The 20,862-nt window shown below is 37.4% G+C and overlaps 1 protein-coding gene and 1 pseudogene across 25 annotated transcripts in view; both read left to right on the top strand.

The window, feature by feature from the left end:
• The window catches only part of LOC147825920 (BTB/POZ domain-containing protein 10 pseudogene), a 58,228-nt pseudogene extending 46,790 nt beyond the window's left edge, over nt 1-11,438 (top strand). Inside the window, exons 1-2 of the transcript XR_015439919.1 lie at nt 1-6,852; nt 11,303-11,438. The exon at nt 1-6,852 is cut by the window's left edge and continues 46,790 nt beyond it. The product of XR_015439919.1 is annotated as a BTB/POZ domain-containing protein 10 pseudogene (transcript). The remainder of the gene's footprint in view (nt 6,853-11,302) is intronic.
• Ptprd (protein tyrosine phosphatase receptor type D) overlaps nt 11,305-20,862 on the top strand; it is a 403,506-nt gene continuing 393,948 nt past the window's right edge. For all 24 annotated transcript variants that reach the window (XM_087183457.1, XM_021252829.2, XM_087183441.1 and 21 more), the window contains exon 1: nt 11,305-11,469. In XM_087183457.1, the coding sequence (XP_087039583.1) occupies nt 11,385-11,469 (85 nt within the window). In that variant the 5' untranslated portion in view covers nt 11,305-11,384. The remainder of the gene's footprint in view (nt 11,470-20,862) is intronic.

The following is a 20,862-nucleotide window of genomic DNA, read 5'->3' on the forward strand; positions in this document are numbered from 1 at the left end:
CTCCCTTCACCCCTTCACCCTTTCCTATTTACAAAGACTTTGTTTCCATTTTTTCCATTTCTCATCATTTTTCCTTTCCCTTCTTTCCTTTCCCCCACCCCTCCCACTTCCCCTACCCCTTTGGACCTTTTCTTCCTACTTCACATTATCAATTATTCATTTTAATCATTGGTACATTTTAGGTATACAATATAATGACATTCATCATTGGAAATTTGCACCTTTACATAACCTCTCTTGGTTCTTATTTTTCACCCTTGCCCAGCCCTCCCTTCAACCCCTCCATTCCTCCCTATCTACAAAGATTTTGTTTCCATTTTTCCATTTTCTCATATTAATTCCATTCCCTTCTTTCCTTTCCCCTACCCCTCCCACTCCCCCTTCCCCTTTGCCCCTTTTCTTCCTATTTCACATAATCTATTATACCTTTTAGTCCTTTATTTACACTTTCTGTTTCTCACACTAGAGAAACTATTCAGAATTTATTCATGTGTGTCCTATTTATTTCACTTAAGAGTATTGCCTCAGTGTGCATCCACTTAGCTATAAATGTCTCTAATGATACTCTTAAGTGAAATAAGTAGGACACACATGCTGGTAAGATTTTAATGACTTCATATACCTTTTCTGATATCTTTACTGTCTTTTTTGTTTGAATATTTTATAGAAATAAAATAAAAATGACAGTATTTTACAAACCATTTTCTTAGATCATATATCTATCTATCTATCTATATATATATCTTTTAAAAAGTGACTATGAAACATTTTTTTACATTGCCAGTGTGACACATCTTGGTATGGGAAATGCATTGTGCTTTTATTCCTGCAGGAAATTTTTGTACTTTATCATCAAATAACTTTGTAATGCCAACTGCTTTTGAAAAATGACTATTGTGTGTCTTCATCTTTTCTTTCAATATGTCCACATTGCCCTCAGCAACTTTACAGTGAAGTGCACTTGGGCTGGCACATTTCCACCTGGATAACTGTCCTGTGTAACTCTGTGGAATGAGAATGTAACATATTCCTGTGTCCTCACATGTAGTCAATGTGTGTCCCTGCTAAAATTAAGAAAAAAAAAACACCTTAACAAGACCTTTATGCTAATATGTAATATAAATATGCCTTAAGGTGATAGAAACAAGGAATTCAAGTTGCAACGTGAGAATTTAAAAAAATCTATTTCCTGTTAATCATTTCTTTGAAACATGTCCATAAACTCTTTGACTAGGACTTATAAGTACATAATAAAGGGTTATCAAGTTAAAGATTGATCCTTTGGAGAATTTTTTACTCTGGGATAAACTTCTACTTGTGAATTATTTATTAGTCTAAGAAAAGGAGCCTTAAATACCTTTATCTAGTGATGGGGATATAGAACAATTGCCTAGCATGCATGAGGTCCTGGGCTCAATCCTCAGCCCTACAGAATGAAACAAAACCAAACCAAAAACCAAAAGAACCTTTATTGAGCAAGGTTCTTTTCCTTTTCTTCTCATACCTCCTCTTTAAGATTGTTTCTCCCTTCACTTGTGCCACTGCTCATATTATCTTTCTACCAGTTAAAGGAGAAGTCTTTCTCTATGTTGGCTACTTAGAATGAATATAACCTCACTTGACCTAGCTGGCTTGGTTTTAATAATAAGTCAGAGATGATCAAAGCAGGTACAGTGCTTTAAAGGAAAGCAGAGTTCTAAACCTTCCCCTAAGATTAGCCATTTTTGTTACCTGAGGTTATTCATTCTGCTGTGTCCTTTGACTTCATTTCTTATCTGTTAATGAAGGTTTTGCCTCACATGGTGTATTGGTTACTTTTCTCATTGCTGGGACAAAATACTCTGATGCCCAAAGTCAAAGGAGGAAAGGCTTATTTAGCTCAATTTGTAGAAGTTTTAGTTCAGAGTTGGCTGGCTCCAAGGCAGAGTGGCATGGCAGAGGGGCATCACAGGCAGAAGGCAGCGAGCAGCAAGCAGCAAAGAGAAAGCTTCCTTCAAACCTTTTAGGTGGTGCCACCCACAGCCAGGAAGGTCCTTCCCATTATCCACACCCAGAACTAATTCTAGTCAGTGGACTAATTTAGTGCCCCACACCCTTAATCCCAGTATCACACCCCTAGATCCAGCCAACTCTGAAAAGCCTCACCTATGAGTGCATGAGACTTTGGGCAGACATCTGGATATAAGGCATAACACATGATGTGTAACTTTTTTTTCTGATTTCTGTCAATTTATAATTTCACTGAAAGAGAGAAATAGATGTGCAGAGGTACTAAAAATAAAGATGAGTATAATGTAACTCAGTAAAATATGTGTGCAGGGTATGAGCAGAGCAATGCATTCTGAATATCTGTGACTGTTCTCTCCACCTTTCTTCAGATCGTGTTTTGGTTTGGGTCCATAACCATTTATTTGGTTTGACACAGAAGCTCACTCCTCTCCTGTGTGTTTCATAGAATTTCAGGGATACATAGGATTAATCATGCGGTCAACATTGGGGAAATAAGCAGCACATTCTTTGATCTCACTTTCCCCAGCCATTCCTGATAGTCTCTTTCTCTGTTGCTGGAAATGATTTGAAAGCTCATTCCTTGGGATTGAATATTTCTTCCTTGACTCTGTTCCCTTGAAGAAGAGCTAAAAGTCAGAGATGAGGACCTAGTCTGTGTGCTGACAGATGTCTGTGAAACAGCTATTCTACTTAATGGTTCATTCTTTTAACTGGTGACAGTATTTACGTCACTAAACTTTTAAACTGAACTTTCCATAAAGCAAGCCAGCTTTGGTTGTGCTTTAGGGCAACAAAGGGAAGTTTTGGTATTATCCATAATTCCATGACCAGAAATTTAAATCTGTTTTGAGATAATGTATTCAGGTTTCACTAAAATCATCAGAATTTGTGGATTTAGGTAACATTGTTCTAGTGCTAGGCTTTAAGCAATGACACTTTGCAAAAATTTTGAGTATTTTCTTGATGTTACTGAAGTGTTCTGGGACAGTGTTTCCTACCCTGGCCCTGTTGATTCTTCAGGCTGGTTGAATCTTTATGGGTGGTTATCCTGTACATGGAAGGATATTAAGGAACATCTCTGGCCTCTGCCCATTAGCACCCTGCACTCATTCTGTTGTAACAGAAAAAAGGAAAAGAAAAAAAAGCCCGTAGACACTGCAGATGTGCCCTGAGAGGGGACATCACTCGGTTGAGAACCACTGGGTCAGGGGTTTGATTGCTCTTAAGTACAGAGGCATGGATCTGCCACCCATGGGCCTGCCACTCCTGGAGAGATGCATTTGGTTTCCTTTGAGTGCCAGTAATGAAATATTTAAGAATGATTAAAAGGCCCTTAATTTTGTTTTTAAAATAATAAGATAAAATAATCTGTGCTAGTGTACACCCTTTAGGGAATGATAAATGCTCCATGAAGTAAATTCTGAAAATTGTTTTTTACAGTAAAGAAGTTAAATATATCATGTATTGACAGACTGTTTTTCCACTATGTGTTGAGGATTAAAGCAAATTACTCATAATATATTTTAAAAGATGAATATGTTTTAAACATAATGAATTTTGCATGCATTAAAATGGAAACCTCTTTTTTATTTTTAAGATAATGAAAACAGCATAATGAGTTAGAAATGATAGTTTAAAAATCACTTAGAAATGCTTAAAGATTAAGATAATGGAACCTTGTTCTCTTGTTTGGGTGGGAAGTGAATGAATTGAACACCCGTCTATATTTTGTGAGACAGATCTGCTTTCTCCCCTCACAATGTCTTTCTACAAAGGATAGGCTCCCAAGAGCAGGTTGAAATATATTTTAACTTTTCCCTGGCCAGTTCTACTAGCATCCCTAAAAACTAGGTAGAAATTATGACATGCAGTGGTCACTTGAAGAAATGACATGCTAGCCAGTTGTGGTGGCTCATGACTTTAATCCCATGGCTTTAATACTTTAGCAAGCTGAGGCAGGAGGATCTCAAGTTGGAGCCCAACCTGGGCAAATTAGTGACTTACCAAGACCTCGTCTCAAAATTTAAATGAGTAGGTAGATAAAGAATGAGAAACTAGAGTCATTTATAGCTAAATCTATGAATTAGATTTATACATATAAAGAATCTTTTAAGTGTCTGTATTGATAGGTATTATTTTGTTCATTAATAGGCCTAAAATTAAATTCCTCCAAAGAATCACTGTGTGCTTAGAGCCACTGGGGATCATCATACTAAGGCATAGCCTAAGCCAAAAATGAGACGAAGGAGTTATCACTTCGAATATTCGAGAGCTCATAAAAATCCCTCTTGTTTTTTTCTGATTGTCATAAAAACATGTTTAGGGCAAAAAATCACAGTTTTTGATTTGATGTGTTGTCATGTGAAATAATAAAATTTTAAGTCATTTAAAGGCTTTTCTCATGAAACAATTACTTGTATACTTTAGGTTTGAATATTTTATTCAAAGATGTGTCTGGTGTGTAGTTTTCTCTTTTTTATTTAATATCCTTCTATTACTCTTTTTTCAGCAGTGTTTTTCATAATTAACACTGAGGCTCTTGGCACTGCATATTTAAGAGTGCATTTTGTGTATTCCTCACTAGTATTGAGTATAGCCATTCCATAAAAATTATACAGTTATATAAATTACTTTACATTGATGTGTGTAGGTACCCTTGTCCTTCATATCTGGAATGCAGCTTATCTTAGCTTCTAAAAGTTCCTTTTCGTATTTTATCCCAAATAGGGCTTCTCAGTAGTGAGAAATATAGTATGGAACTTTATCCTTTTAAAAAAAATCAACACAATAATTTTACATATATATATATATATATATATATATATAGTACAGTAGCATAGGTATAGTGTGGTATTTTGATAATATATGCAGTGTTGGGCCGGGGATTTAGCTCAGTGGTTCTGGCGCCTGCCTCATAAGCGCAAGGTCCCAAGTTCGATTCCTGGTACCAAAAAAAAAAAAGATAATACATGCAGTGTGTAGTGATCAAATTAGGCTAATTAGTATTTCCATCACCTTAAACACTTATCATTGTTTTAATTGCCCTGGGAATATTCAAAATCCTTTTAGTTTGGAAATATACAATAAGTTTCTAACAATAGTCACCTGACTATGCTATAGAATCTTAATACCTTTTCCTTCTATCTCTACATATTTTTGAACCCAGTGACCAGAATTTCTCTAACCCTTTTTTTCCTACCTTTCCTAGTCTCTGGCAACTCTTATTTTATACACTTTACTTTGGCTTCCACATCTATCAGAGACCAAATAGTATTTGTGTATGTCTGGCCTACTTTGCGCAATGTAAGGTCCTTTAGGCTTATCTCTGTTGCCACAAATGACAGAATTTCAGTCTTTTTTTTGATGACTAACATTCCATATTTTTTATTCATTCATCTATGAGTTGGCACCTCAGTTGAACTATATCTGTGCAATTATGAATAGTGATGCCATAAACATGGAAGTGCAGATATCTCTTTGATGTACGGATTTCCTTTTCTTTGGATATACACTGAGTGGTGGAACTGCTAAGTCGTATGGTAGCTCTGTTTGTTGTTCATTGAGGTCTCTTCATACTGGTTTCCCTAATTTACATTTTAACGTTCCCCTTTTCCCCTTTGACTGTGTCCTCTGTAGCTCTTGTTAACTTTTACTTTTTTGCTATGTCATTCCAAATGGGTTGAGATGGTATTCCATTTTGGTTTTGAGTTGTATTCTCTGGTTGTTGATTACTGATATTGAACAGTTTTTCATATACTTATTAGCCATTTGAATATCTTCTTTTGGGAAATGTCTGTTTAGATAATCAGCCTATTTTTAATGGATTTATTTGCTTTCCTACTTTGGAATTATTTGAGTTTTGTGTATTCTGGTATTAGTACCCCGTTGAATGAATCATTGGCAAATATTATTTCCATTATCCAGGTTGTCTCTTCACTCTGTTGTTTGCTTTGCTTTTTTGTTTGATATAATCCCATTATTCTGTTTTATATGCTTTGGGGGCCTTATCTAAAAATATCTTTGATACCAGGGCCCTGAAATGTATCCTGTTTTCTTCAGGTAATTTCAAAACTTTAGGTCTTAGCTTTTTTCTTTGGTTGGAACTGGGGGCTGAACCCAGGCCCTGTGTGTGCTCTGCAAGCTCTCTGCTCTTGAGCTGTCTCCTGCCCCTGGCTCTTACATTTAAGTCTTTCATTTCAAGTTGATTTCCGGATATATTGAGAGATTGGATTGTAATTTCTTTCTTTTGCATGTTGAAACTCCATCTTTGGCACAGTTTTCTCTTAAACTACCATATTTCTATTTGGAAAATTTTAGTTATATACTTGAATACTTATGGATCATCCTTTTACATCCTGTGAAGTAAATCCCACATCCTGTGTGGACTTCGGAGACCCTGCACCTTTTGCTTTCAGCCTGAGCAGCCCTGTATTTGTCTCTTGCACAAATTTGAGCTTCCTGGTAGCACATCTTTTATACAAATGGTTCCTTCTCCTGAATAATTGGAAACCAGTTCTAACTGATTTATAGAGGCCTTATTTGGGAGGTTGATGAAAAGATTTTCAGCATGTGAGTACAGAACTTCCTCCTATACCATCCCCCTAATGCAGTAGCTAACTGTGGGGCGATACGTGTAGGTTAAGTATCATTAGGACAGTATTTCTTTTTGGTGTCTAAGCTTAAGAGGATGAGTTTGTTATAAGACAGAAAAAAGCATAGTTTTTTCTTTTTTTTTTTTTTTTTTTTGCTGTGTAGTTCAGCCTGGCCTTGAACTTGAGGCAAGCCTCCTGCCTCAGCCTCCTGAGTGCTGGAGTTACAAGTGTGCACCACACCATCCACTGGGTAAGATACAGAGGTCCCCCCCGTCCCGGTACTGGGGATCAAACTCAAGACCTTGTGTTTATGAGGCAGGCACGGCACCACTGAGCTAAATCCTGGGCCCAGGATACAAAGTTTTTAGAGATAAACAATGATATCCATTTTCCTTATAAATAGTAATAGTGACTTTTTAAAAAGTTCTTATGAATAATTTTCTTTTTAATGCATACTTATTTCCCTTTCTCCTTTTCTCACCCTTTTTTGAGAATAATGATTTAGCTCTTGTGTTAGTCAGTTTTCTATTACTGTAGCTGAGAGAAGTCAATTTAAAAAGAGGAAAGGTTTTGGCTTACAGCTTTGAAAATTTCGGTCCATGACCACTGTGCCCTCTTTCTTGAGGCACATCATGGCAGTAACGTGTGGCAGAGGTAACCTGTTCACCTCATAGCTGAGTCATAAAAGAGGGGCAGAGGAGGGGTAGGGCCCAGTGTTTCCTTCTGGAAGACCTCCTCCTTAGTCTTTCCTTTTAAAGACTCTAGCATTTCCCAGTAGAGCCACAACCTGGAGAACAAGCCATTATAAGGGGGCCTCAGGTGCAGGGCACTTATCCTATAGCAGATCTTCAACTTTTCCCTAGTGACCAGTATAATTTGAAAAAGAATTTAAGTTATGAACTTAGGGATTTTAAAATGACGTGTCTCAGTTTATTCCAGTTCTTACGCTTTTTGCCAGTCAGATTTTCTTACATTTAGGAGCTAATGGACACTTCATCACATTGGATTCTCTTTTTGGGAACAACCTAGCAGTTCCTGAAAGCTCTCTTGCTTCTTGATATGACAAGATGTCCCAGACTCATAGTCTGTATTTCCTGTACAAAACCTAAAATCTGCCATTTCTTTAAGGGACTCAGGATATTTTAAAAATAAGTGTGCCTCCACTTTGCCTTTTTTTCTTTGTTTGTTTGGTTATTTTATTTTATTTTTTTTTTGGTACTGGGGATTGAACTCAGGACGTTGTGCTTGCAAGGCAGGCGCCGGAACCACTGAGCTAAATCCCCAGCCCTTTGCCTTTTTTCCTTATGTTAACACAATCTATAGAAATACATATCAGCAGTACAGAAAGCTGAAAAAATACATCAGCATTTATGTTACTGTATATATGAATACACTTATTAGAGAAAAGTGTTAGAGAGGTAGATAGGTGTCAGCGTATGAAATCAACTGAAACCATGATTTGTTAAGGCTTTTAGGCATGTGTATTACTTGTTGTTCCATTTCAAATTATGGTACATGCATTGTATAGCCCTCCGAACTCTTAGTTTCTCTGATCACACAGGTACATACATACAGAAGTGAATATTCAGATTATTGGAGATAAAATATTTTCATAGGCTTTTTGCGGTATGAAAAATAATGAACTGGAAAGTTTTAAATATTAAACTCATAGATGTTTTAGCTTTACTTTTATGCCCCTGTTGGTGAATGACACAAAGCGTGAAACATAAAAATCAGAGTTAACCTCTATAGAAGGCTATAGGGCAAATACAGAGTAATTTATGAGACAGGCTAAAATACGGCACTGTAAATATCTTTAAAAAAACTCTTTCCTCTCTTTTCTTTGAAGTGTTCTTTAGCAACCATTAGATAAGCCAGTGGAACCTACTCTGTTTTTAAATTGGTGTACGTTTGTAGTACATACTGTTTACATTCATTTGTGGAGTTGGTACGTGTGCATAACACATCTTTATTTCCCTTCCCTCCCTCCCTCTCCACTCCATCTATCTGATTCTCTTGATCCCGTTCCTTTTTTTGTACATTTGTAGCTCATCATTTGTTCTCATTACTTTGGCTTTAAATATGTCCTTAAAAATCTCTTTCCCATTTTTGATCTAAAATATAAACTCATCCTTACTGACATGCCACCAGAATTGTCTTTCTGGCAATGTTTATGTCATAAGCAAGCTAAAGAGTGGAGATTGACTGAATGAACATCTAGAAGAGGCTTTATCTTCATACCTCTGCTTGCTCTTTTTGTCGTATCTTGGCCAAGGGCAGAGTGTTTCAGTATAAATATGTATGTTAATCTCCACACTCATTTTAAGAGTGTGAAATCCTGCAGCCATTCCAACTCCAGAGGTAACATTTGGTTCATTTGGAAGAATTTGGTCTTGTACACTCCAGCCGGTCAGGAGAGAAATCCAAGTTGCTCCTCTCCTGAGGCAACATTTCTCAGGCCCTCATCTCTGTGACTGTGAGGAATCATAATGGAGCAGTGGCTCTGATATGCTTTCACAGACACAAATTGCGTCTGACAGGACTGAGGGCTCCTGAACTGTGCTGTCCTCTGAAGTGCTGGCATGAAGCAGGGAGCAGCGAAAGGTGGAGGATGGAAGGGAAAGGAGAGCAAATTCCTTTTGTGCTTTTCCTGTGAAGTTTTGAGATTTTTTAACATTGATAGCTGTGAGCGGCTTGGTAGTGTTGTTTTTCAGAAGAGATTGATAACAAATGTTGTTTTGGAACAGCAGGCTAGCTTGTGGAATTAAGAAGATGTGTTTCAGTCTACAACTTACTTCATGACACCCGCACATCTGTTGAAAAAGACAAAAGCTCTCCACTGGAGAGCAATTAGACTGATTCCCCTTTTCCTCTTAGTTTTATCTGTCCTGCATTCAAACCACTTGTGCATAGGAATGAAAAATGATAACACCTTAAAAAAAAAAATTTGTTCTCATGCTCAAGTTTGGTGTCAGAAGAGACACACTGTAGTATGTGCATTACAATTCTTTTTAAAGTACAAGTTATTTTAGTGGATTAGGTTATTTCTGGATATCTCTACTATTTCTTGTCAGGAATTTTGTGTGTATCTCACGAATTTTAATATACAAGCATTAAAGTTATGTGTAAGAGGGTATGCTAAATTTATTGAAGCTTCTCTAAGAACAATTATCACCTGAACAGCCATGCTGCCAATTATTTGTGGAGTCTGTCATTGCTTCCCTTCTTTTCCCTCCAGGACCAGTATTGCTTTTCATCCAGGACTCTTACTATGACTTAATAGTAATGTCTGAATTGTCCCTGATTTGCCTGTCAGTTAATCTTCTCATAACCTAGTTCCATATTGTTTCTCGGCCCCCAAAGATTAAATAGCCTGTTCTGGTTTACTGAGTAATGACTGTTGGACTTAGATTGGCATCCAAGGCTGTGACTTACTTTTAAGCTTGAACAATTTTCTTTTGCCTCATCTTCTGTTTTCCTAATAGATGCCTCATTCTAACCCATCAGTTCTCAAAGTGTGGTCCCTGGGCCCACAGCATAGCATCAGCCAGAAAAGTGCTAAGAATTACATGTTCTTGGACTCAACACAGACCCACTGAACCACAGACCTGGTGGTGATGTCCAGCTATCTATTTTAACAACCTTTGCAGGTCATATTAGTCATGCTGATGTTTGGAAAGCCCTGCTCCAAACAAACCTGGCAACTCAGCCTTCTCAGAATTCCTTCCTATTGCCCTGCATTTTCATAGAATACAGGAAATGCCATGCCTTCCTCTTGTTAAAATCTCCCTTTTACTCCCTGGCCAGGTCTGACACGCTGCTTTTCCATGATACCATTCCTGATCTTATCTTTCATTGCATTATTTGCTTTTCTTTCCTGGCACTAATTATTTATTAACTCATACTAGTCATCTGATGTACCTATCTTGTTTTCCCTGCTAATGTGGAAACTTAAAAAGGATGGAATCTGATTCATCTTTGTACTTCAAGATACCTTGTGTCAGGTGGGACTTCTTGATGTCTTAGACAGTAGTTCTCTAAAAGTAGTTTGTGGAGTACTGCATTTACTGAGCAAGTTAAGAAGAATTAAGCCCTTGCCCAGGAGGCAAAGGGAAATTTTGTTAAATTGAAGAGGATCTGCTAACCATTGTTTTGACTTATTGAAGTCAAACTAGACTTGAACATTGATGTATCTTCAAGGAAGAAGCCAAAGGTGCTTTGTAAAAAAATTCTAATGTCTACTGTTTAAGTGGGGAAGGTGAATTAGCCCTGTCATTTCACCTGACGCCAAGAAAACAGCTTCCATTATTCTGACATTAATAGTCTTTTGTCCTATGTGGAGGAACTTCTCTTAATTTCTCTTTTATAGCTCTGGTGTGCTTTCTTCCATTGATGCATTCATGTAACAGTTCCTATACAGTGACAGTGACAGTTTCCTCTCAGAGTGTATTGCACAAAAGGAGGCATAAAAAGAGTGAAGTTCAAGGCGGTTCTCTCCAGCATGGCCTGGAAATGGCAGTGCTCAGAATCCTGCATTTTCCAGGCCAAGTTCTGATACACAGACATGGCAGTTAGAATCCTCATTGTGTTCAAAAAGGACTGTGTCTTTCTTGCTGGTTGTGACGTAGCAAGGCGGAAAGTGACAAATCTAAGCATCTTTGTGTTTTCTTCTTCTCTCTTCTCTCCCTCTCCCTGCACAGGCTCTGAAAGGGTTCCAGCTGAAGTTTCAGACCGGACAGACTTGCTGTGGCTTTGGAGGCAGTGGATCCAAGCTGTCAGTGCATGCTGCTGCCAAGCTACAGGATGGTGCACATAGCCAGGCCGCTGCTGCTGCTCCTCGCCTTCTTCCTGTGGGCCGATGCGGAGAGTAAGCCTTTCTCCCCTTCTGCGGGGTGCTATGACCACAATAAGCAGTTTTGTTTGCGGTTGGCACCGGGCTCAGGGCTTCTGAATACATTTCCTTTGGAAGTAAATCCCGAGACACCGTGGGATCCTCCTTGGCTACCGGCCAGCCTTTGAAAGGGATTATTGATGTGACTTCCTTACCATTTCCTCTCCTGTTTAATGCTGCTTTTCTTGGGCATCTAACTGCTCGTACTGTTTGTTTTTATTTTTTTATACCTCTTAGCAGCCTGGTGGCAAAGATGTTATGAGACCAGTGATATAACTCAAACTGAGGCTAACCAGTTGGTGGTGCCAATAAGTAAACATTGTTCAGACCCATTAGAAATTTGTTTAGTTGTGTGGATATTTCTAAGTTTAGAAAAATGCACACTGTCACTTTGAACCCAATTAAATTTCCCAGCCCCTCATAGCTGTCATAGCAGCTGTTCTAATGTACTGTTTCCGACAGCTGTCATTGAATACAATACTCAAACAAATCAAGCAGAACTGGCAACTTCGGGACTGGATGGAGGGTCTGGAAGTGCACCGGGAATTCTGTAGAGTACAGAAACCAAAGCTGGGATTTCTGGACTCTTGTTTTTAAAACAGATAGTGGTAAATCCGCTTGTCAGTTAATGAGAAGATCATATCTCCTGTGTAATTAGGCAATCATTAAGTCTACGCCGTTTACATGTGTTTCTTTTTCCATCTGTCCGGCAGATTTGGAAAGAGAGAGTGCTGGAGGGGGGCAGTTACCCACACATATTTGCTGGTATTGTTTGGTTCCTCGGGAGTGATTTAGTTCATGAGTGAGTTGGCTCCTCTCTTTGGGAGTCCCCTGGTACAATTAAAATGTATAACATCTGCAGTCTTTAACTTTTCCCTCTACTGACTACTCCAGTGAGATTAAATTTGATTCATGTTAAGGATATTTTGAGGACAAGGGTCTAGTATCATGCTGGCCCCATCTTATTAATTGCATTTTGACATTTCATTAAAATAGGGGCTCTATTTTCAAGAGAGATCTTTCAAGGAGTGAAAGAAATAACGTTATTAATTGGGGGCATATGGAATATGCATGTTTTAAGCACAACATTCTCTGGTTGGTGATGTATATGGACTCCTAATTAGCACTTGGGAGTGTTGGCTTAAGGTGAAGCCAAGGAATTCCTAGTACAATGCCAGGAAATAATTAACTGGGAAAAGACCCAAATGTAAGATGCTGTTGTTATTTTAAAGCCATTTATGTCAAAACTTATTTTAAAGTTGAAATCTAAATTTAGTTTATTAGAGAGAAATTGGGCATGTGGCTTTATTTATTTATGATGTTTTGGCTAAAGTGCAAAAGTCAGTTGTTTCACTATTGTTAAATTTTGGCAAAAGGCTATTAAGACTCTGGGAACCCACTCTTGAGATCACAGCTAAAGATTTTCTTGAAGTTACTTGACATAATTATTCCATGAAGTTATGCTTCCAATAAGTGAGGATGTTCTTCTACTGTGCAACTTGGCTTTTGCTCAATTCTCTGGTAGACAGTAGCAGACAGATAGCAAGATATTAGGAACAAGTATTGTTAAAATTATTATTAAAGAGCAGTCTGCTACAGATGACCATGTCTAATCCTGACCCTTCCCTTTTGCTTCTTCTTGTCCTCCTTCACATATCTTGTATGATATGAAGACACTTGCTTAGCAATTTTTAGTTGTGATATTTTCCATGCTATATATTTGTGTGATACTGGCTTTCAACCTCAAGATGTTGACTTGCGAAAGAATCCATTTTTTGTCCCCTTCTATTGCAGCTAAAAAGCGGGGAGAGGCTTATACTTTGCCATATTTTTATGTCAAAATTTTAACTGGTTTTGTCCTTGTCCACTCAGCCTTGGTGTGTGGTGTTTTCTCTTTAACAGTTTCATATGACAATGTTGAATAGCATGTGTATCATGAAAGTTCCTGGCAAAAAGGAAAATTTAAACATTTTTAGGTACATTTTAAAAGAAGGTACATCTATTAGTAACACGGTGGGGAATATTTGCAGTACAAGAAAGGACATGGTGAGAATTATAACTTTTGTCACTAAGGATGCAGTCAGAACAAATGGTAAAATAGAATACAGATTATAATCTATTGAATTGTTTTATTACCTTTTCTTAAAACTTTGAAAAAAGATATAAGTAGCAAAAAAAATTGATTCCTTTGTCGTCATGTAAGGATAATATCTTTCAGGCTTTCATTACCTGAGAAATGAGTTTGTTTCTTTATGCTTGCAGTAGCACACTAGCTATATCAGTTTTTGTCTTTAGCTATGTTTTGTATTGCTCCAAAAGATCATGACTTATATTTTAAAACTTAATAGTAATTTGTCAAAACCATTTGAGTGCTCTGAAATAATACTTAAAAGAGTTTTTTTCTCCAGTGAAAAAGAAAACTCTTATTGGATTGGAAATGGAAAGAAACTACCCTAATTTACCATGTTAATTAAAGGTATCCAACACATCCTTTTGAAATAATTAAGTCAGGATTGGAACCTGCTATGTAGCAGGCAGTTGAAAAGTATTGGATGTGATGTTGTATTAAATAGGAGAGCTCCTATGAGCCTTGGTTCAAACATAGATTGAAAAATTGTGATAATATCATCTTAGCAGAAAATTATACTCTTTACCATTGCCAACTGAAAATGCCCTACAGGTCCCCACTGTTATTTTAAAAGGCAAGATGTTTGTGGATGTTATTTCCTTTTATTCCTATGTCTTGAGTAATTAAGATGATTTTCCTGCTTATTTCTCAAATCCACGTTTACATGTCAGAGCTGCGGTCTGAGGGGAGAGTCAAGTGAGACTTTCCTTGAATCACCTTGAGGAGCTCTGGCTCATGCTGGGTCAGTTTCACATGTAAACTAAAGACCAGTTTAGGCCATATTATGGCAATTCCAGGGAGAATCGTTTCCCTTTGATTATGCTTTTGTCGTAGCTTTTGGTAATCTTATTTCATATACACTTGTAGTTTTCTGTTCATTATTCTCTTCTTCCTCCTCACCACCCCACCACATCACGCCCTCCCAGCACCACTGCCTGCCTGCGGCACCACCACCACCACCACTCCCCACAGCGTCCCCCCAGCCCAGATGTAGACCGAGAAACTGCTGTCGGTATCTTTGTCAGCCCAGCTTCTTTCTAATGGAACAACTTGCGGCCTCATTTTACACTTTGGCCACTATAATTGTACTTCTGTGTTTACCAGATTTCTGTTAGAACCATAAATCTTTATAGTTTAACTCCTCAAATGGTTTAGTTTATCCACTTTCTGTTGCCTTTTGTGATGTGTTCATCTTGGGTAGTCAACACTGTACTCCTTCACTTATCATTAAAACTCCTTGGTGTGGTTGCTGTATCACCCACCATTTCTGACCCAGGGAATGTACCTATTTCTTTGAAGTAGAAAACAGACTGGCACCAGTGCTGTGAGATGACCATAAGTTTTTTGTGATAGGGTCATTTGTGGGCTCTGAAACCAAACTCCGGTCTTGAATTCTGGCTGTCATTTTGGAAAATTGTGCTCTTTGCCTCAGCTTTCCCATTTGTAGAATATGGATGATAGAGATAATGAAAATGACGAAGATGGGGCTAGAAGACCTACTCTTGGGTTTTATTGAGTATTAAATGAGTTAAGCTAAAACGCATAGGTCAGCAGATGACTCAAGTTATATGTTTAATAAATATTTGGTGTTATTATGTCATTATTCAACAATATTCAGCAAGCATATTATGGAGCACTTGCATTAGGTATGGTGCTGAAATTCTTTTATTCAACCTAGAGATGATCAAAATTTGAGTGGTGATAAGCCAGGTTTTCTTGCCGCATGTTAAGCTTTACCAGCTTGTTTCTATATACAGACCTATGCATGGAAGATTCTTATATACCTCAGCACCCATAAATTAAACTGATGATCAGGAAGAGAAAAAGGAAGAATATCGTCTTTAGTCAATCTTTAGCAAAAGTTCGTCTTAGAGTTACCAATTTAAAATTAACTTAAAATTAACTTTTGGCTTGAGGAAAATGGATGATGGGAGGTTTTTCAACTGGCCTGTTGCTTCTTGTAATTAAATGTTCCTGAGCTCCTCAGAGGAAGGAACTGGATATATTTAATGTGAGCAAATACTGTAATGTATGGCCAGTGTTCCAAAAAGCTGAATGTAGGGTAAAGAAGAGAGTGAGTGGCCACTGATACACCTAGGAAACGTTTTGCAAGAAAACACATTGGTTTTAAAGGGAAAGAAAAATGATGTTGAGAGAGCAAATTATTCCTTTTGCATTTTTCAGAGAATAGTGAGATAGCTTCCAAAATGAAGTTAAGAATAGGAAAGAATGTCTTTCTTATACCATTAAAACTCATACCTTCTAGCAGATAGCTTCAGTTCCCACCTAGAATATTCATAGCTCATAAAAAAATCTTGCTTTTTTTTAAAATTATGAATGATCTCTTTCCCACCCCTGCCCACTCTCACCGTTATACCTATTCTTTAAAAGTAAATTGTTTGGGATGATAAAATGTTCCAAAGTTAGACTGGAATGCTGTATTAAACTGCTATTGAACTGTATACTTTAAATGAGTGAACACTACAGCACTTGAATTATATTTTAATTAATGTACTAAAAGAGTAAAATGTAAATTGCTGTTAACTACAGTTATTTGGTTAGAGTCCTTTTGGCACATACAACATGAAGGTAATATTTGCTGGTTTCCAGAGGTTAGTTAGAGTAAGATGTTCTCTAGAAGATCAAGGAGAAAACTGGCCATTTACTATGTTTATTGGTGCTTTCCTTGTTTTCTGTTTGTCTGAATTGGCAGAGGTATGGCAAAATAAAAACGTTTCTCTCTTCTTCCTCCTCCCCTCTTTTTAAAGTAGCTAAATTAGCAACATCTAGCTATCTGCAGCAAGGAAAACATTCCATTTTACTGATCCTTTAGCTCTGTTGAGAAGTCTCTGTGGCTTTCTGAATTAGTTGCTCCCACCAGAGCTGCAGCTACCTTGTAAGGTTAAGAATGCCATGAAATGAACACATGTGTACACTTCAAAGCCTTTTATTGAGTGTAGTAGGACTTGGTTAAAAAAATCTAAAGTATGATCTATTTTCTAATATCTAATCTATATTTGTGATAAAGCCCTCAGCTTGAAGGATGGGACAATATCTAAAATATTTGTGAGCTACATATTATTTGGAGTAGCCTGGTGGTATTTGATATGTTTTATGATCTCTGAATTCTTTTCCTTTCTTCTTCTTAGTTTCTTTAAATTTCTTCACTTAGCTACTGTTTAACTGATCCATTTAAAATTACTGTATCTTCATTTGTTTGAGAGTACCTCTCCTACTACCCATGTGGATATGTTTAGTTAAGTCACAAACTCCAAGCCAGTGTCCATCTTGAAATGAAGAATCACAGAGAAAATTACTGAAAATCAGGTGGAAAATCCACTTTAAGACCAATTTTCTCATCTACTATTTTGTATTTATTCTTTTTCTCAGTTCGCTTTGGCTTGGTGTTTCCTTCACCAAGCCAGGGTGGGTGGGTGTGTGTGTGTGTGTGTGTGTGTGTGTGTGTGTGTGTATTTGCTGTGTGGAAAGCTTTGGGCAAATTGGTGTGGATACCCAACTTTTGAGATGTGGCCCTACAGCAGCTTGTCATAGACCTTCAGAACCCATGTCTCCATTTCAGGATGCTCCTAAACAGTAGTCTCAAGCTATGTTCAGGCAGGAAGGAGTATGTGAGAATATGGGCTGTGAAGATGCTTATGTTTAGAGCTCACCTCTGCCTTAGAGGGACTCTAACCGTTGACCAGTTACCAACCTCCATGGGGCTGTCATCTGTGAGATGAAGATAAAAATACCACACACTTCATGTGTTTATCATAAAGACTAAATAAAGAACTCCTTCCAAAACATTTTGAATAATAGGATTAAATAGCCATCTAATGTTATTTGCTATTATGCTTTCTTCTCATTAGTGTGTATCATTTCAAAATCTGTGTGTGATTTCTTTTTTGGTACCAGGGATCGAACTTGGGTCTTTGTGCTTGTGAGGCAAGTGGCAGAACCACTAAGCCAAATCCCTGGCCCAAAATCTGAAGCATCTATGTTTAGATCTCTATAGCCTTTATTTTCCTATTAACTTCATAATTTGAATAGAATCTTTAAACATGTCAGTATGTATCTTTACATACATATATGATTCCAAAGGACATTGACTGATTGGATCATTCTTATATTTCATAGACACTTTAATGAATGTTTATTAGACACATTTCCTGTTTGAAACATAGAGTTAACTGCTGGCGATATAGTGGTGATAAAAAGCAATATGACCCTTGGCCCTAAAAAGCATAAATTCTAGTGGGATGCACAAAAAAATTTAACATTAATCCCCATTTTTTTAATAAGGGATGAAAATAGGCAGCTAAGTGCCTGATCTGTTCTGAGGAGTAGTAAAAAGCTTTCCTGTGAGAGTGATTAATTTTTTAATTTGGAAATAGTTATAGACTTAAAAGAAGTTTTTAAATTATACAGGAATTTCCCATGTGCTTGTCACCCATATATTGTATGGTTGTGTACATGATCAAAGCTAGGAAATCAACACTGGCAGAATACTATTGACTATAGACATTACTCAGATTTTACTAGATTTTGAGGTTTTTAGGTGTATAGTGCATTAAATTTGATCTGACACATAGCTTTGTGGGAATGACTTGTGAGTCGTTTTGTAGATGAATAGAAATTAACAAAACAATGCTGACCAAGGAGAGCTCTTAGGACTGATGGAAGAGTGTGCTCATACACCCCAGGAGGACAGTTTAGTGCAGTGATGGTAAGCCTTTTAGAGCTTTCATTAATACAAACAGCCAGCTGTGGCACGCGTGCCATAGGCTCTCCACCACTGGTCTAGTGTGTTTTGTGGATGAAGAGAAAAGGGTGTAGCTGGATCCCAAACAGTGGGGAAAGAGAGCTCAATTATGTCTCTATATAGGTTGGTAGAGGCTTGCTAAAGCAAAGAATCAGAGACCTGATTCAAGACTTTGGTTTTTATTCTAGGAACTATATAGATCATTGACTTATTTTTAAACAAAAACAAGAAGAGATTTACAATTTAAAAGATCAGCCAGGCTGAAGAAGATGGAAATGCTTTCCATGACTAGTCCAGAGTGGTCGTGAGCTCTGTAAAGAGGCTGATTAGAATTTGTGGAGAGGAGGTGGTCCACGGGACCAGGGTGGTGAGCCTTCCCTGACAGGTGAAAAATAATTTGTCATTTGTGAAGATGCCTTCCTCTAAAACCTGAGCCACCAACAGATGTGATAATTTGGAACACAAGAGATAACCAAACTGAGAAGGTGCCAAAATTAAGAAGGAACAGAACACATAGCTAATACCTTATAAGTAATCCTCATCCTCATTTAAAACATTACTTGTGATCTTTGCTTTCAATTCCCCCGTCAAATATTTTTTTATCCATTTTTGTAAACTTCCTTTTTGATGATCAATTTCAGAAGTTTGATTTAAACTTAGTTTTATGTTAATGTTTGTTAAAAATACAGAATCCAGAATCATTCTGAAATTGTGAATGAAGTTCAGTAAATTCACTCTATAATTTGAAGTGGACTTTGAAAAAAATGACAACAGTGTTGTGATAATCATTTATAATATTTAGTTATTAAATCTATCATTAACTAACTACTTCTGTCTTCAGTTTACTAAATAGTGAACATTACTTTGGAGCTAAAAATACAGGAAATACAATAACTATTAAACTGAATACTTTCCAGTAGTTTTTCTTTTCTTTCTTAGTTTGCTGTTGTTGTTGTTGTGGTTCTTATTCCAATGAATGTTTAAGATGCATATAAAAGAGTGAAAAACAAAATGGTACTGTTTATCATTAAAAAGTTCCATTCAGTCTTTTAAGCTATAGTGATTTCAGATTGACACAAGGAAAATCTCTCTATGTTTAGCTTTAAAAATAAACGTTAATCACACTATTTGATTTAGAGGTGATGCTATTTCATTCACAAAGTGGAAGCTTCATCTGGTTCCTGGTAGAGCAGTACTTGTATTCTCCCTGGAGTGTGGGGAAGGAGGGGAGGTATACTGAGACCTGATTATGGGCAGAAAGTAAACCAATGGTGCTTATCTGGAGAGTGCCAAGCACTGAAAAGCTCATCAAACAGGGTGATATTTTAGGAGAGTAAACAGTATGGAGAGGGAACATTGGGCACTCTTTGGTTTCATGTCCTAGAAGGGTGTGGAGTGAGGTATCCTATGCCCAAGACAATGGGAGGGAGCCAGCTATGAGTCTGATTGCAAAAGCCCTAAACCCAGAAAGAACATAGCCTGTTCAAAGGACACAGCCAGGCCCAAGGTACTGAGACAGGACCTACTGGTGGGAGAGGCAGCGCGGGGCAGGGTCACACAGCACTGGAGGCCCTGTAGCCAACTTGTTGTATTGCTCTGGACACATTCTTGAGATACCTATTTTGTGAAACTTGATTTGGGGACTATTGTCTTTTGTAAGAAAATAAATATTTTCACAGTAGCGTATTGAAAGTTTGGTACAATCTCCTGATCAATTTATAAACTTAGTTTCTAAACACCTTAGCTGAAATTTTCTTTGTATTAGCCAATACAGATTTGGAACACTAAAGCTTTTATTTAACAAAAGCACAAATGTCTGCTTTTAGCTCTTTATCTCTGGCCAGTTTTGTTTTTCATTTAAGGCAGATGATAGTTTTACATGAGAAACATGCAATTAAGTCTATACTTTCCTTGGTGAATATCCACTGCTGGAGGGGACCTAGGTAACATTTGTAAAGCAAGGCTGTAATTGGAGGGTGATGGCCAACACAGAATTTTGGGGAAGAAAAGAACTTCAATAGGGTCTTTTCTCTATATCCCTCCATTTTGTTAAAATTATAGCAATAGGATTTCTGAGTGGCGTGTATGTTGTATTTCTTGTATAGATGAAGCTTTTAAGTAAAATATCTCCCGGTAACCTCTTCCCCACTGGGGGCGGGGGGAGGGTTAATGTTTATGTGATTAAATATATTTGGATTTAGTTTTAGGCCCACTGAGAATGTAGGGTAATACATAAATGACTATGAAACCATAACTTAAATGTTTTCTCCAAAACAGTACATGACCCTAGCAACCAAATTTGGCTGAATTTGAGTTCCTCTCCCTACCTAGCTCAATTTCCACAATTTTTCTAACTCTTTGGGGAAGCTCATGGCTCTAAGATGTTCCTATGAGATTTAAGATAGATCCTGATTGAGGGTTACCTTGCCTAATGCACAGATATTTAATAAAGGTTAATTTCTATCCCATGCTACATCTG

Source organism: Heterocephalus glaber, unplaced genomic scaffold (genome assembly GCF_053883595.1).
Source record: "Heterocephalus glaber isolate CG9 unplaced genomic scaffold, H.glaber_assembly_v1.0 deba00001481, whole genome shotgun sequence".
NCBI lineage: Eukaryota > Metazoa > Chordata > Mammalia > Rodentia > Bathyergidae > Heterocephalus > Heterocephalus glaber.